At 40.8% G+C, this 16,909-nt stretch overlaps 4 protein-coding genes across 5 annotated transcripts; all 4 read right to left on the bottom strand.

The window, feature by feature from the left end:
* Positions 1-5,830: 5,830 nt before the first annotated feature.
* Positions 5,831-8,810, bottom strand: gpr65 (G protein-coupled receptor 65). Of its 2 annotated transcripts, none has more exons than XM_081722257.1 (2): positions 8,457-8,810; positions 5,831-7,758 (listed from the first exon to the last, which is right to left on the bottom strand). In XM_081722257.1, the coding sequence occupies exon 2, from the start codon at positions 7,718-7,720 to the stop codon at positions 6,773-6,775; it is 948 nt and encodes a 315-aa protein (XP_081578383.1). In that variant the 5' UTR covers positions 7,721-7,758; positions 8,457-8,810; the 3' UTR covers positions 5,831-6,772. The 2 variants fall into 2 exon arrangements, with proteins under 2 accessions (XP_081578383.1, XP_026858176.2); XM_027002375.3 differs by having other exon boundaries at positions 5,831-7,730; positions 8,457-8,809.
* Positions 8,803-10,947, bottom strand: bdkrb1 (bradykinin receptor B1). The gene is made up of 2 exons (XM_027002454.3): positions 10,822-10,947; positions 8,803-10,658 (listed from the first exon to the last, which is right to left on the bottom strand). The coding sequence occupies exon 2, from the start codon at positions 10,655-10,657 to the stop codon at positions 9,578-9,580; it is 1,080 nt and encodes a 359-aa protein (XP_026858255.1). The 5' UTR covers position 10,658; positions 10,822-10,947; the 3' UTR covers positions 8,803-9,577.
* A 380-nt stretch (positions 10,948-11,327) lies between these two features.
* On the bottom strand, positions 11,328-16,742 carry LOC113572638 (B2 bradykinin receptor). Its single transcript, XM_027002374.3, has 2 exons — positions 16,621-16,742; positions 11,328-12,609 (listed from the first exon to the last, which is right to left on the bottom strand). Exon 2 carries the CDS (start codon positions 12,599-12,601, stop codon positions 11,585-11,587), a length of 1,017 nt encoding a protein of 338 aa, XP_026858175.2. The 5' UTR covers positions 12,602-12,609; positions 16,621-16,742; the 3' UTR covers positions 11,328-11,584.
* LOC145643248 (B2 bradykinin receptor-like) lies at positions 13,969-16,592 on the bottom strand. Its single transcript, XM_081722285.1, has one exon. The coding sequence runs from the start codon at positions 15,260-15,262 to the stop codon at positions 14,219-14,221; it is 1,044 nt and encodes a 347-aa protein (XP_081578411.1). The 5' UTR covers positions 15,263-16,592; the 3' UTR covers positions 13,969-14,218.
* Positions 16,743-16,909: the final 167 nt, after the last annotated feature.

A 16,909-nucleotide genomic window follows, 5' to 3' on the forward strand; every position in this document is an offset into this window, starting at 1 on the left:
TGTAGGATGTTTCCAGGAATGAGGGACCTTTCATCTACCTCTGGCTCTAAGAATTAGGTGAAGACAAATGGATGCAGTGTTTTATATTGTGAGATGACAGTTAAATCACTGTAGTTTCTTCACATCTGACTGGTCATTTAGACATGAACTATAGTTGACTAGAGGAGGGAACAGAGAAATCAAGGGGAAATTGAAATTTATGTAACACTAGCTGTTTACAGTATACCCAGCAGAGTTAAGGTGGGTCTGAATCAACTCTTCACTAGCATAAATTTCACTGTGAACATCTTATCATGTACTATGACAACACAAATTGTCCTATATCATTTACTCATATAATGAAATTAACGTATGTATTTGGGGACATTAACTCTATGCTGTTAGTTATTCTGTTTGCCTACTTTGTACCCTATAGTGTAACGTCCAGAGTGCTGCATGGCGAGGAACAGGACGAACAGACTCCATCGACGTAGACGAACAGACTCCATCGACGTAGACGAACATTTATTATCATGCAACATTGGCACTTACATACACCGGCGACGATAAAAACAAACGCGGACGCTGACGCTGACAGTGTGAAAAACAGACACTAACACGTTTAACAGCAATGACATAAACAAAGGCAATGACCAACAAATATACACACACCAGCAGGGGTTTAGATACGTACAGACAATCACATTCAACCATGTGCAGGTGTGCGAACAAGGGAGGCGTGGTTACAAATAAAACGTGAAGTCGCACTGCATGCGGCGGGTTGTACCACGTAATCAGTGGGACTGAGAACAGTCCGCAACATATAGAAAGTAAACAATATTTAAATTAATTGTTTTTCCATGTTTCCATTCACTGGTGTAATGATGTTTAAACAGCTTCTGTGCTGTGAGTGTGTTCTGTATACTAGCTGTGGATGAAATATTATGATGCCTTTGACGTGATTTCTGTGGTACGTTTGCTGTATAAAGATTTGCGTTCCTCTCGTCATTGTCTTACTTCCACTAACAGAGCTGCTAAAACTGACTTTTGAGAGCAGGTTTAGAGTAGTGATTATATGCTATGAAGGTGTGTGTGTGTGTGTGTGTGTGTGTGTGTGTGTGTGTGCCCTTTCATGTAAAATGGAACATAGAAGTCTGAAAGATTACTGTTAGATGAGATTACTGTCACTAAGAATCAGGACAGTGGTCTCTCTTGCACACATTATGCCATGTATAAGCAGATAAAAAATGCATGTCAAGCGATGATCTTGATGACAATGAATGATGATTAACAAATGATCCTTTATCTTGGTCATCTGTTAATCATTTTTTTTGTCTTTATCTTCCTTTATCTTGATGATTTCTCCAGTATTAGTTGTATGATTCAACAGAGAGTGTTACTCTGAGAATAATAGAGAGTCCCTGGACTCGCACACTAAGCAGCTGTTAGCTGCAAGCCCACTTGCCATTGAAACTGTCACTGATATGTGCCTTACTACGTATCACCTACAAACTACACAGAGACCACATCTTCACTTTCCAGTGGGAAAGGAGAAGATGAGAGGAAGCACTATGAAAAATGGCCATGAAAAATATGACCTACTCTTTGGATCAATTTCAAATAAGGATAAGAAGGAAAGGGGTACTGGACCAATGGTGCAAAAAAAAAAAGGACAAGGACATTTAGTAGGACAGGCAGGTGGTGGCAGCTGCTGAAGATGGTCTTGGACAAATATAGCCTGATAGAACACATCTGATGTCCCATTAATGCAGAAAGTACTGAAGTGGACCAATATATTGAGTTTGCTTTACCTCAATACAGAAAGTATCCAATACACTGACCAATACATTGATTTACACATTGTGGCAGGTAACCCCACAGTGAATTTTGGAATCCAAAGATCTCTGCTAGAAAATCTAATTAAGCAAAGAGATCAATGATGGACGTGGAATAATCCGCTTATGTCTCCCTCGACAGCATCAGGGAAAAGCATTCAAAAGTGCTGACTCATTTCTTGAAGCATTTCCGGCAGGGAGCAAGAACATAAGGGACATGGACAAAATAACTTACAAACTGATTATTCGTGAAGAGATCTTTTCAAGGTCAGCTTGAAGGATACTGAAAGAGACTGCAATGAACAGTACACACGGGATGTGATAAAAGCAAAATGAACAGAAAGAACACTCTTGAACAGAAAATGATTTCCACTCAGAAAGATTTCCACTCATACATTTCCCCTCATGCAATGGATTGTACAACAGCAGACCAAAGTCTTTTGAACTAACATTGATTTTAAGATGTTTATCTTTGCTGTGATTCATCCTGAGTGTGATTTTGACTGAAGTGCTGTGCTTACTAACATCAGCTCCTGGCTGCTCAGCAACAGCTATATGCAGTACCCCTCTTTCCTGTCATATAACCACCTTAATGTGTTTCATGACATCATAAGTGAGAATTACCCACAAAGTGCTAAATGCTTGGGAATTTCCCTCCAGCTCTGGAATTTCCTTCCACAGATCTAATTTTAAGTTCATATTGTCCATAATGATAATGTTTCTGTAAACATGAGTAGAAAAACCTTTGGTTAGGTATAGTATGGGTTAGAGATCTGAAATACAGCATATAATTTGCCCACTGTGCAGAAAAGCCATCCAGGGTTGAATGGTAAATGGGCAGCACTGATATCTATCCTGTTTAGCAGGTGTTATCTGTAACAGCAGACCAGCTGCATTTGGAAATAAACAGGTTAACAGATCCTGAAGGGCATCTGAGGGAAATGGTGGTTGGAAGAAAGTCATGAGTATTGGGTCAGACCAAGACACCATCATTTCCTCCCATGCATTAAAGATACCCACAGTGTTTCATTAGACAGATTTGTGGTGTTTTATTAGACACATTTACATAAGTATCTGTGGTGCTGAGTGTCGAACTCTCTTTTCTCTGCATGTACCTGATCAATATTATTGTGGGTAGGAAAGAGGCCATGGAGCCCATTTCTATGGGTGTGGCCTGATGATGTAAGTGGTCTTAGCTCTAAATCTTGCCTGTAATCCTGAAAACCCTTGTCTAGTATAAATGGGAACTGTACAGTGTATGGCAGTGTGCTAGTCATTTCTGCATTTTCCCTGAGCTAACACCCATAGTTAAGCCTGATGAGGTGAGTAAAGTGTGACAGAGAAAATAAATCACACATTTGATTTTCTTTAATGAGTTAAATAGGCAGTTGAAGGTTATAATAACAAACTCTGAGGTGAAGGTAATCTGTGTGGTGCACAGAAATAGATGAGTCATTTTCTCCCATGTTAACATGTAAATGGCATCAAATTTGTTACATGGTTAATTTTGTTTACCTCTGAAGCAATACACAAATTGTGGAGGCAAATGGCAGGTTTTATTTTTCAGAAATGCTATGAGAAATGTAAAACAGAACAAACCCCACAGAGAAATTATGCAGAGTTTGATAGTAGCAACTCCAGCTAGGTTCAGTAGCTCTAGAAAGAGTTGCTGTCCTAGGCTAGGCTGAATGTGAAAGGCACATGTGGGTTTAAGCAACAAAGTAATAGCAACAAATGAAGTAATGAGAAGCAGGTGCATGTGATGATCAGTAACTAGGTGATTGGGAACAGGGAAGTGATCATGACGTGTGATTGGTGTTGGTGTGAATGGATGACTGGCTGAGTGCTAACAGTACCCATCTCCCCTGAGGGGCCATAGAAGGATGAGTGTGGTTGAAGGCAATTCAGTGTCAGGCTGGCTGGCTGGCTGGTGCCCAGCTTCTCTTCTCAGTTATGTGGAGATGTCCACCAAAGTTGTTGGGAGTCCAATAATACATTCACATTGTAGGCTGGAGCCCCCATAATACCCTGTGGAGATGTAGGGCTGGAGAGGGTGATGGCTTCATCCAGGGGACCTGTAGTGACTGACTTGAGAGAGGACACATGAAAGGTGGAGGACACCCATCTACTCACAGGCAGGTTGACCTGCTAGGTGACCTCATTGATTCTCTTTCTCTCTGATAGTATAATGTCCAAAGTACCTGGGGTTGACTTTTCTGCCTGGGCCCATCTGGCCATCCCTTGTGGCCACCCAAACATGACCACCTGGTTGGTAGACAGGAGTCTCTCCTCGCCATTTGTAAGTCTCTTGTAGCCCAGTGGAGGTGAAAGTGCATTTCTTTCCAGACTCCTTGGCTTTCCTGGAACCAGGACTGCACCCAGGGAGACCAGAGGCAGGTGGATTCCAAGGGTACAGCATAGGCCCATGTGATAAGGGTTGAGGGACACTCTAGAGGGACATTTGTGGCTCTGTGGATGGGGGTTGGTAAATGTGATTGTTCTATTACGAGCCCAGCTTATGGCCCCCAGGAAACAGGAGTGAGGCAGGATGGGCATGGCTTCAGGTTCAAATTGATGGGAGAGGGCATCAACTTTGGTATTTTTGGATATTGGCCAGTAGGTGATGACAAACTTGATGCAGGAGAACAACATTGACCATCTGGCCTATCGGGAGTTCAGACACTTGGCTGTCTGGATGTACTCCAAGTTTTTGTGGTCAGATATGACCATGAAAGGATGCTGGGTGCCCTCCAGACAGTGTCAGTATTATGACGATAAGTTTTCTAGCCTCAATTTTGTGGTTCTTCTGCATAGAGGACAGCTTTTCGAATAATAGACCACCAGTTTCAATTTGGGCCGGTCCTAAAGAACTGGGACAGTACTGTCCCACTCCTACAATGGATGCATCCACCTCCATAGTAAAGGGTTTAGTGGGATCTGGATGTGGTGGTGGTGAAAGCGCTTTTGACGGAGGAAGTCCACTCCAACTATGCCCATTTAACTTGAAGAAGGTCAGTGAGGGGATAGCTCATGGAGCTGAAGTTTCTGATGAATCTCTGGTAGAAGTTTGCAAACCTCAGAAAAAGCTGCAAGTCATGGCACACCTGGGGTTTCGGCCACAGGGTCCACCTTGCTAGTCTTCAAAATATGCTGGTCATATTAATTAAGTAGCCAAGGTAGTTAACCGCACCAAGATGTAACTCCCTTCTCCAGCTTACAGTACAATCTGTTACTAATTAGAGTGTGGAGATCCTCTGTGGATTTGATGGTCCAGGGATGGTGAGCAGATCAAGATGGTGTTGAGGTAAACAATGATGGATCTACCTAAGAACTCCATGAGGAGTTCTTAACTAAGAGGGCAAAAATACCCCAGTATGCCCTAGTAGCCTCAGCCCACCGTTTTTCATTATGAAGATGCTAACTGAGGCAGGCGAGGTGGAGGGGCATATGTAATCCTGAGACAGGGGCCCTTGGATATATTGCCCCATTACCTGGGTTTCCTGCTGTGTAAGGTGTAATACACCTTACAGCAGAGAGTACTGGCAGTCAGTATTGTGGTGAAGTGGAAGGTGGCTTGCCTTAACTGGACTAAAGACATTAGCCAGGTTGTGATAAAGCTGGGAGCATGAGAATCTTCTGAAGAACTCTTGATTGAGGTAAACCATGGAGCAGGGTAATGGACCGGATGCAGGGTGTGTGACAAAAGGGAGGCCACTTAGTGATTTGACTGTCAGGCCAGAAGATCAGGGGGTTGTGAATATGCAACAAAGGGAGTCCTAAAATGACATAATATTCCAGAGAGTAGGTAATTAGAGATATATGTTCATGTAGAGATCACTGGTGTGTAGGTGGTATTTGATGTGTTATGATGACCTTCCCCACTAGGCCTCCATCCAGTGCTTGCACAGATAGAGGAGACAGTAACGGCATTGCCGCCAAGCCGAGCTTGATAAGAAACCGTTGGTTGACCAGGTTCCTCCTCGCAACTCCAGAACTGACTAAGGCTGTAATGGAGAGAGAACTCATATGTGTAACAGCTGATTGCAACATGAACACCAAAAAAAAAAAAAAGCAGATGAAACACTGCTCACTTTCTGGGAAGATGTCTTACTCTGTGGAGTAAGGGGGACGAGGTCAAGCTGGGAGGCAGAGGTGCAACAGGGCTTTGGGTGGTGGAAAATGGCTTTGAGCTGCAGCACTCAGTAGTGACTATTTAGTCAAAAGAATGGTGCTATCAGGCCTTAGCTCTCCCTGTGAGTCGGCTGATGATAAATGCCATTTGGGCATGTTTGGGTGTAATAGGCTGGTAGGCAAAGTACAGTTCACAATATATAATAAAGCTTTCATGGCCTTCGAGATCAGCCAGTATTTGTTGCTGGTGACTAACCACCTCAGCTATGAAACTAACCACCTCAAAAACGTCAGAAACTAACCACCTCAGCTATGCTCCTTTGTTTGGCTTTGTATTCTGTAACATTTCAAACACAGTAGTGATTTGGTGATTTGGAAAACTGCACTGATTGTGACATGTGACTGGTGCTAGTGATTGATGCTGGTATGAATGGATGAATTTGCACTGCACTTGTATTTAAATATATGTGTATTTAAATTATTTATTTACAACAAGTGTCTCCTAATAGAAATGGCAGACAAAGTCATTTTTTGGACATTTTCTAAAAATAGAATCATACAGGTATGCAACAAAGGAAAAAAACTCTCCATCTATGGGTCACGCTTGTTTAAAACAATTAGCGTTTCACCGTACATAGCTTAGTTCTAGTAAAAACAGACGTTTTTTTCCAAGTCAAGAAATCTCTGCACTCATGTCCAAATTCTATTCTATTACCTACATTATTACATGTGTAAATACTAAAATAAATTTTATTACAGTCATATTCACATAATAGTAAAGTACCACTAGCTTCTTAGACCCTGAAAGGAATATGTTTTTATCAGTATTAAAGTCTCTCCTCCTCTCTCTCTACTTTCTTTGTCACCCTCAATAACGCCTGGGTGATGCGGGCTCGCCCTGTTTTGGTGATGAAGCAGTATAAGAGTGGGTCAGCCAGGCAGTTAAGGTTGGAAAGAGCTGCACTTATCTTATATAACAGGAAGAGCCATGCAGGAGGCCTGCAGTCCTCTATAACTGCCCTCAGTAGCATCATGACGTGGACTGGGCCGAAACAGAGGAAGAGGCTGAGAAGCACTGCCCCCAGTAGCTTAAACACTTGCCTGCGCTCAGGAAGGCCTGTGGCCTGGTTGGCCCTCACCTCTGTGCAGATCCTCTGATAGCAGAATGCCACGACCAGGGCAGGTAGCAGGAACCCCACAAAAAAACGGGCAATGTAGACCCTCTTTTGACTCTGGGTCAATGGGAAGACATCCAGGCACACTCCTGATAAACTATCATAGATGGCTTGCAGGGAAATAGTCATGTAATTGAATGTAATCGTGAAAGCCCACGCGATGGCACTGATAGCTGCCGCTGTGCTGGGTTTGCGCAGGAGAAGAAAGCTGAAGGGATGAACCACACCGAGGTAGCGGTCTATAGCGATGCAGCTTAGCAGCACAGTGCTGGTGTAGAAATTAGTGTAGAGGAGGAACACACACACAGCACACACAGTTCTGTCATGACGCCAGTAATCATAATAGGTAAACTCCATCCATATGGGCAAGCCTGCAATGAAGCAGAGGTCTGAGAAAGCCAGGTTAAACAGATAGACCCCCATCTCATTTTTCTGTTTGATGTGCCGATAGGAGACATACAATGAGAATGCATTGGAGGGAATACCAAATAGAATGACAACCAAATGGAGGATGAAGAAAAACAGCTTTTGAGGAAACTCAGAAGGATAGCAGTCTTGATCAGATGTGGTGAACACGGAAGTAGTAGGTGTTGCATTCATTTTCGTCCAGCTGAACAGATGAAAAAGCAAAAGCAAATCTGAATGAAGGTTAAATGAACAGGATAAATTGATTTGCCTCTATTTTGTTGCTTTTTGCCATATTTTCTGAAAAAAAGGTTCATGGTTGCTTAAAATACAGGATATATGCACTATACAGCCAACACACACACACACACACACACACACACACACACACACACACACACACACACACACACACACACACACAATGTAAATATTGTTGTATTTATATGACAAAGGGGATACTTTATTATGTACTCATTACTTGTGAATTGTGTACAATTAGAGTATAGTACATCTATTTTTATGCACAGTTTATCATCCACATTTTAGCCCATTGATTACTGATTACTGATCAGTTTCTGAGCATAGAACCACTGTTGTTTCTTGGACTGCAGATCCTCTGCAATCAGCACAGATACTGATATGTTAGTGTCAGGGTAGTAGATGCTGGACTAGTATAACTGGATCTGGCACAGCAGTGTTTTCTGGAATGTATTATTATTATTATTATTATTATTATTATTATTATTATTATGTATCACTGTTACAGCTGGGTTAAGAATGGTCCACCTGGCATTGATCTTGACGACAAGCATTTTAAAAACTAAGAACAGTACTGGCACAAACTGAATACAGAGTGCATTAACGACATAAAAATGCCACAAGGTTATATTACTCAGATTACCAGAGGTTAAACTTAAAATAAACTCACCAATAGTGCAGCCAAACTTTGAACTTCAATGTTTTAATAAAAAGAATTGTGAAAAAAGCTTAAATATTTTGTTTAAACTATCTAAACATGTCAACTGTCTTCTCCCCTCAAAAGACTGATTGTTCCGTGATAAAATAAGAGGCGTCAACTTCCCTTTTTTCTTTTTCGGCATAACCACAGACTGAAAAAGTGAGTTATGAAAGTAACAACGAATAGAAGAAGACAGTAGCTAGAACATGGCGTGTATTTCGATCCTTTGGCTTCTGTTGTTGCAACACATTGCACATGTAATTACAGCACTTTGATCTTGTATAGATCTGCCTTGTAGTCTTGACAGACCCAAAGCGTATGGAAAGTTTTGCCGCGGTAATGGAACCTTAGGGGAAAGGTGAAAAAACATGACATTATTTAATGCAATTCCGCGAATTCATCAGTTCAAACAGACAGAGATTAATATAATATTAATTCCGTTTATTTGGTTACACTGACACAAACTCTCCCTACTTAAACTTGAAAAGCTAGTGGAAAAGTATTAAACTACTCTTTATGTCCCATTTGTGAGATTTTGGTCAAAGACAAGTTATTAAGGAATATAACGTCTATACCTTTATGAAACTGACCTTTATTATTTGCAGAACAAACAAATTGCAGATTTTTAAAATGTTTAAAATAATTCAAAAAATTATTTCTCACAAATAATTTCTTTTCTTTTTTTTACAGTTTACAAATTTTAAAAATTATTATTGTTTTTTTGGAGAAAAGTTAATCCATGCCTCAACCTTAATTTTAAAGTAATTTTAACATAGCTTAATCTTCCATAAACACTAATGTCTGGTATGTTATGAGTCTAGTATGGGTTTAACAATAAACAGCATGACTGTAGCTACAGAGAAGGGTAACTGTTTACACATCTTACAAATAAAATTTCAGATGCATATAACATCTTGAGAATGTCCAAACTATACAAGGCACGATTGCTGACAAACATTTTTTTCTTTTTGTGTGTCATACCATTACAGTTTGTTTATGGATCCTCTTTAAATATGATACACATTATGGCAGTACAATATTACTTTTTTTATAGCCATATATAGCAACATACTTGTACTCTAGGTTAGGTTCTACAGTGTGACTGCTTTTATCTGATCACTCCGTTGGACATAGGTTGACACCACAGAACGCTGCAGGGTGGTAACCAGGGAACTAGCAGAACTTTTTCTCCTTCTATAGATGTCACTGACTTTCCTCTTGAAGTAGTGGCCTGTGCACACATACAACACTGGATTAAGGCAGCTGTTCAGAAATGCTAAGTATGTGGAAAACTGTGATCCGATGTCCAAGGCATGGTGCCACTTCCTCATGTCCAAGACTTGGAAACTACAAAGTACATCTAGGAAGGTTATTATGTGGAATGGACCCCAGCACACAAGGAACAATAGGGTGACAGCACACACCAGCATGGTGGCCTTCTGGTCATTTCCGTCTTGTGCATGAACAGTCTCTCTCCTTTGCTGAAGCGCCTTCACAATGCTATAGCTACAGAAGATGATAGCTAGGAGAGGCAAGGCAAAGCCCAGCAGGTTCAGCTGGAGGTCATGGGCCACTTTCCAGGAGTCAGAAGGGTAAATAATAATGCAGGCCACATTCTGCAAAGACTGGACATACTGCACTGTCCTGTACATTGCAGTGGTTATGCCCATGCACAGCCCAAACAGCCACAAACAAACACAAATGGCTTTTGCGTTGCGTCTCCTCCTTAGCCATCTTGCTTTGATGGTCAGCACTAGTGCGAGGTACCGGTCTACGTTCACCATCACTAGCATATAAATGCTAGTGTACATGTTGACAATGATGGAGAGGCTAACAGCCTTACATAGGAACTCTCCATATGCCCAGTAGAAGGAGTTGAGAATGTTCATGGCCCAGAATGGTAGGCAGGTCAGGAGAACCAGGTCAGCTAGAGCCAGGTTGCCCAGATAAATCTCAGGCACAGACCAGCGGCTTCTCTGCAGGAAGAACACTAATAGCACAAAAGCATTGCCCAAGATCCCTGTCAAACACACAATAAAGATATATGGGGGGATGATGGCATAAACTAGTTGCCAGTCTGATGAGTTGAACATCATCGAAGGAGAGTCAGGAGAATCTGTGGTATTTTGGAACTTCAAGGCTGCCATAGACACAAGCTGTTCTTGATCCATTCTTTGATGGAAAACAGCAAAGAGAACATTTAGAAATTACCTATTAAACATTTAATTAGAAATAAAGTTATTGGAGCATTAGCAAGCATTATTCTGCATCAGTTACACTGACAGATTTTTTTTTCATGAAGTAAGACTTTTAAAAAATCCATCAGTTTACTTACCTTGTAAACACGTTTTCCTTTTGCCTTCCGGAAAGCTTAAACAACCTCTAATAATTGAGACACAGTGTATGGCGTTGGGGTTTTACAGATGTGACGCTCTCTCTGATGCAGCAAGCAGAGAGCAGGCTGCTTTATTTGGAAAGCTGCATTCCTCCACTCCCACAAGTCTCAAGTGCTATATCTTGTTTATAACTCAGTCTTTACGCCCTCTTCACAAACTTCGTCACAGTACATTATGAAACAGCAGTAGTAATACACTAAAGAAAAATAAGAAAAGGATTTGTGGATCTAAAGATTTACATTGATGTACTTTTGTAGAACAAACTGTAAGATGGGCCATACATATACATATTTTTTATAGAAACTTAAAGAAGATAGAAACTTAACGTTAGAAAGAAACTTAAATCCTTTTGGAATGCTTTATTCTAGAGAAAGGTAAAACCATATAAAACAAAATATCCATCAAAAGAATGTTTATTTTATAGATATTACAGATTATTGCAAAAATTATTTAAAAAAGTAAAACAGGTTTAAAATAGTCAGTCTTTAATCACAAAGTAGTAGTTTAGAGTTTAGATTTAAAATTGAATCAGAAATACAGTAAAACCAACTGTGCTAGTATTTATGACATGTCAAGGTGACAGTGCTGAATGCATATGTAATATATGACGACATAATCCAATTCCTGTTTATGTACTGTGCACATTCACTGGGAAATACAACCACACAACAGCAGAGGTCACTGTGCAATCATGTTAAGCGCTCACACGCTTGAAGACTTCATGCATCTTAAACTTGAATGGATTTTATAAGCATGATAAGGACCCCTACTTCCACAGTTCAACATCTGTACTAACAAACTTTTCACCCTTTGCCTGAAGTGTTTTCCTATGATGACATATAGAAATGGGTTAAGAGAGCTGTTACTGTAGCCAAGGTAAGTGGCCAGCTGAGTGCCTATGTCCAGACTGTTGGTCCAGAGACAGCCAGAGATGACATTAAAATAATAAAGTGTGTCTAGAAACATGAAAATCTGAAAAGGCAACCAGCAGACGATAAAAACACAAAGGACCACAAGCACCAGGATTGCAGCTCTTCTCTCTACATTCACAACTGAACACCTCCTCACCTGCTTGTCACTGAGGGCAATGATGATGTGGTAGGTGCAGTAGGAGACCAGTGGCACAGGGATCAGGAAGCCCACCATGTTGACGGTGATGTTGTATCGTAGCCTCCAGCCATCATGGGGGTAAGCCAGGTAGCATGCCTGTGTCTCCAGCTCAGGGAAGAAGTGCACCGATCGAAACAGCAGGGCTGGGAGGCTGAGCATGAAGCCCATAAGCCAGACTGCTGCACAGGCAGCCTTGGCCTGAGTGGTCCTTCTCCACCTGCCCATGGACATGGGCCTCGCCAGGGCCCAGTAGCGGTCCAGGCTGACCAAGGTGAGGAATAGTACACTGCAGTAGTAGTTCATACCAATTATGAAGTTGACCAGTTGACACATGGGCTCCCCAAATGACCAGTTGAACTTGTTAACAATGGTGATGACCCAGAAGGGAAGGCAGCCCACCATGAGCAGGTCAGCAGCGGCCAGATTCCCCAGGTACATATCGGCCACGGAGCAGTGGCTCCTTTGGATGCAGAACACGGAGAGGACGAAGCCATTGCCAATAATACCCAAGACACAGATGGCTGACATATAGGCTGGCTGTAAGGAGTAGACCCACTCCCAGGCCTCTGTGTGGTTACAATCCAGCAGCTCGCTGCCTGAGTGTTCCATGGATGGACCTGCGGTTGCATTCAGAAACATCAAGAAGACTCTTTCTGGGAACAGATATTTGTGTGCTAAACCAGGCGATTACAGTTTGCGCAAAGAACCAAGAAAAAAGGTGGTGTGTGATCTGTAGATGGAAAGAAATGAAAGATGATGGAGCTGTGTAATGTGGACAAGAGCATGCCAAAAAGTGAGTGGAGGATAGACAGGAGAGGGAGGCACCCTCTTTTTATCTGAGGGAGGCCAAATGTTACATGCGGTTGCCAATGGAGCTTGAGAGCTCTTAAATAAACTCTGCCGTGATGAACATGAAATGGAGGCAACAGATGGCCGATCTTATCTGCCTGACTTCACTCTGGGATAACTGCTCACCTCCCTGTGCCATGCACTTCTTATGCTTGTGGCAGGATGATGTATTTTTTGATAAATCAAGGATCATGTGATATGCCTTAAAGATTTTACTTTTTCTTGTCTGAATACAGCAATATTAGTTATATCAGTGTACTGCCTGTTCTATAAGTAACAACTACTTAGAGTAGTGAGCCGCTGCTAGAGTGTTTTAGAATGGTGACTGCTGTCCCATATATATGCTGATTTCTATTTATCCGCTACCAGAAACAGCTGTTCTGGGTCCATCTGTTTTGCTGCGATATAAACATCTGATTCTTCATAGACTGTATCTCAAATCCTATGGCCCTTTCTAGGCCTAGGTATTAAACTTCAGAGGTATTATTTTCAAAGTACAGTTAAAAAACTAAAAAGTAGTTATAAAGAAAGTTCTTTATTGAAAGCAAATGAAAGTGACTACCAGTTGTTTTCAGCATCCCAGTACCCACCCACAGACGATGGTAAGGGCTCGTGTAGTGCCAGGCTAGGGGACTGTGGTCACACGGGGGTGTGCTGCTCACCACTGTCTGCTTTGACAGCATGTCTCGCCAGAGTGCAAGCTCTGGGAAAACACATGATTTAGGAAACTGTTATTCACAAGCCACACCAAAAAAAAACCTGGCTCATGTCACAACTGGAAAGTCTGTGATACATTGTTCAATTTGACCCAACCGTTTCCCAACCATTTTTCTTTTAAAGTAAATTCTGGAAAAATCATTTCAGAGCCTTGGGATGACTCAGTGTCTGTAAAACTTATTTTTGGTCTTGTTTACAGGCACTAGTCTAGTTTTAACACTGTATCTTACATGAAACACCACCACTGAAATAATCTGATAATATTTACATCTTAATTATCTCTGTCTGGCCCACAGTAATTGGTAATTGATAATAGTACACTGTACTTTGTTAACTCTTGATCTTGTATATCAGTTCTGTGTAGCATTGCAGTTCATACCACATAGTACACATAAGTAAGTACACTAGAAATTGGATAGTATTATTTATTTCTGAACCTCTGTATTTACAAAATAATAATAGCTACTGAACATTAATAATTCTGAGAATGTATATTTTAATATATTACATTGTGTAAACACTGACAGTCATGGATTTTATGTCCTAACAGCATGTATAAAATCTTATTCAGCATAATAGAACATGACCAACTATATGAGCAAAGCCTTGTATTACCTGTGTTTAATAACTTTTATAGCATGTCCTCAGTGTAATCTTTTATCATGTAAATGTTTTTAGAGTTGATGATGTTTGTGATTGTGTAAAACCACTAAATATATTCTTTTGGTGGCAAATTTGCTCAAAAATTTCTTTCACTTTTTTTCTGAAGTTTTTCCCAACTATTACATAGAGAATGGGATTGAGCACACTATTGCTTAATGCCAAGTAGGTGAATATCTGGTTACAGATGTCCAGAACATTGTGGAGCACACATCCACCGAGTACCTTGAGTCGTAACAGGATATCTAGCAGAGTTATCAGGTGGAAAGGAACCCAGCACACCAAGAAGGCCAAAAGAACAGCCAGCACCAGCACTGTGGCCTTCTTTTCTGTGTTTACTGCATTGAACCTGTCCGTCACCTGCCCCTGCAGTGCACGTATGATCTTCCACGTGCAATAAGAGATGACAGACACAGGGATGATGAAGCCCAGCACGATGAGCAGAATGTCGCAGGCCAGCTCCACTACGCGACTGGGATAGTTCAGAATGCAGGCAGAGACCCTGTACTCTGACATGTGCTTCACTGTCCTGAAGTTGAGGGTTGGGATGCTGAGGAGGACTCCCAGACTCCACACAGCTAAGCAGCTGAGCTTGGCATACCAGGGTCGCCGTATGTGGCCATGGGACAATGTATGCACCAGAGCCACATAGCGGTCAGCGCTCACCAGTACCAGGAAGTAGATGCTGCAGTACATGTTCATACTGGCGCACATGTTGACCAGCCGGCACATCACGGAGCCAAACTGCCACTCGAAGCTATTGGCCACATTGAGGGCCCAGAATGGCAGGGAAAACATCAGGAGGAGGTCTGCTGCTGCCAGGTTTCCCAGGTATATCTCTGCCACTGTGCAAGCTTTCTTATGTAGGCAAAAGACCAACAGGACAAACACATTTCCCATTATTCCTAACACACAGATAACAAACATGTACACTGGCTGCATGGTGTACAGCCAATCCCATGCTTCTGAATCAGGGCAATCGCTATTATTAGTAAAATTGAACAGCGAGATGGAAGATGTAGGTACTGGGTTTTCTGGCTCCATTTGGTGGGCTGGGAAAAGATTGAAGGTGAGAAAATTTAGCTACCATTTTAGTTACATTTCTACTAAACACAGACTTATAATTGTGAATTAAACATTATTGAAGGGGATCTAAATTCAGAAACCTCTTTTCAAATCGTGTTTTTCTTATGTCATTCATAATTATAGAGTAATTTATCCTGATCTTCCAAGTAATCTCATTGGCATGTTCTGGAGAGGAAAAATTGTTAACAATAATGAGAAACATGCAGAAGGAAGGAGATGGAGTGGTACCAAGCTACAAGCATACAGTGCAGAGCTGGCAATTTTTGACCCCACTGTGACCCCTTAACAAGCAGCAGTAATCAGCTAAACGTGGTTCTTATGTACTGAAACAGTTTGAGTGCAAGATTAATTTTTTGGTAAATTACCTAAGACTGTCTAAATATATTTCATTTGGTACATGTAAATTTGCTTAAGAGACTCATCACCTTCAATGTTTTTTGAGATCTTAAATAAATAAATACATAAATAAATTAATGTAACTTCAGACTAACAAGAAATTACATATGACTTGTATTCCATATCACTGGATGATATGATATGGCCAAACTACCTGGCCCACAACTTCTACATTCACTAAACATGAATTCAGATTTGAAAGGTTTTAAAAGGAATTATGTACTGTTTAGATTCCAATACAATTAATATACAACCAAATTGTATGGTTTAGATTTTTCTTAGCATTTTTATAAACCTATACTGTTGTAAATGGAACTTTAATGTAATATACTGATCCGCTGTAATTAGATATGTCTTCCTAAACTGTTACAGCTAAACATGGAATATACCAACATGGAATATACCAACATGGAATAGATTAAACTCAGAGCCGCTTTTCATGTTATGCCTGTAGTTAATAATAACCAGATGCCTTTCTCCAATCTAAATTATCTCATTGAAATGCCATAGCAGCTCATGATATTATCCAAAATTCTATAAAATATCTGCATGTACCGTACTGAAAGCAAGTCAGTTCAGATGTTCATCACACTTTTATATATCTTTGTTATGTTGGGCTTTATACATTCACCAACATTCCACCAAAACAGAATTAGATATCTACCAACACTGTGGTTCATTGAAATTTTTGTGAGGTCTTAAATTGTAGATTCTCTTCATATTGCCTTGAATTTGTAAATAAATGTCAAAGTATAACAGTTAAACTATACATAGATTAGGCTACAATAGCAACAGAATAGATTCGAAGATACATTAAAAACTAAAATACACTTTTGAATGATAAATTTTTTATTGTGGTTAATGTCTCCTACGACATGCTTTTCTATTAAGGCTATGCGAGGCACAAAAGCTGTACATACCTTTTAAAGACAGATTTCTGAGAAAATAAATCCAGATGTGTTGGTTTCCTCTCTGGATCTCTTTCCTCTCTAATGTGTACACCACACGGACCTACTATATAACATGGCAAGATGGACCTTAATGTGATGTCATTCCAAAGTGAGGCGGTTTCTTCCCTCCTCTCCTTCTTTCTCCCCTTTTTTAATGACTCATGGCTTACTAGGTCAAACAGGAAAAAAACCAAAGATAAATATATACACAATATTTATCTTAATATCTGCATTTCTTCACTTTATTTGCGAGTCTTGA

This window comes from Electrophorus electricus, chromosome 10, assembly GCF_041902795.1.
Source record: "Electrophorus electricus isolate QZ-2024a chromosome 10, ASM4190279v1, whole genome shotgun sequence".
Classification (NCBI taxonomy): Eukaryota; Metazoa; Chordata; class Actinopteri; order Gymnotiformes; family Gymnotidae; genus Electrophorus; species Electrophorus electricus.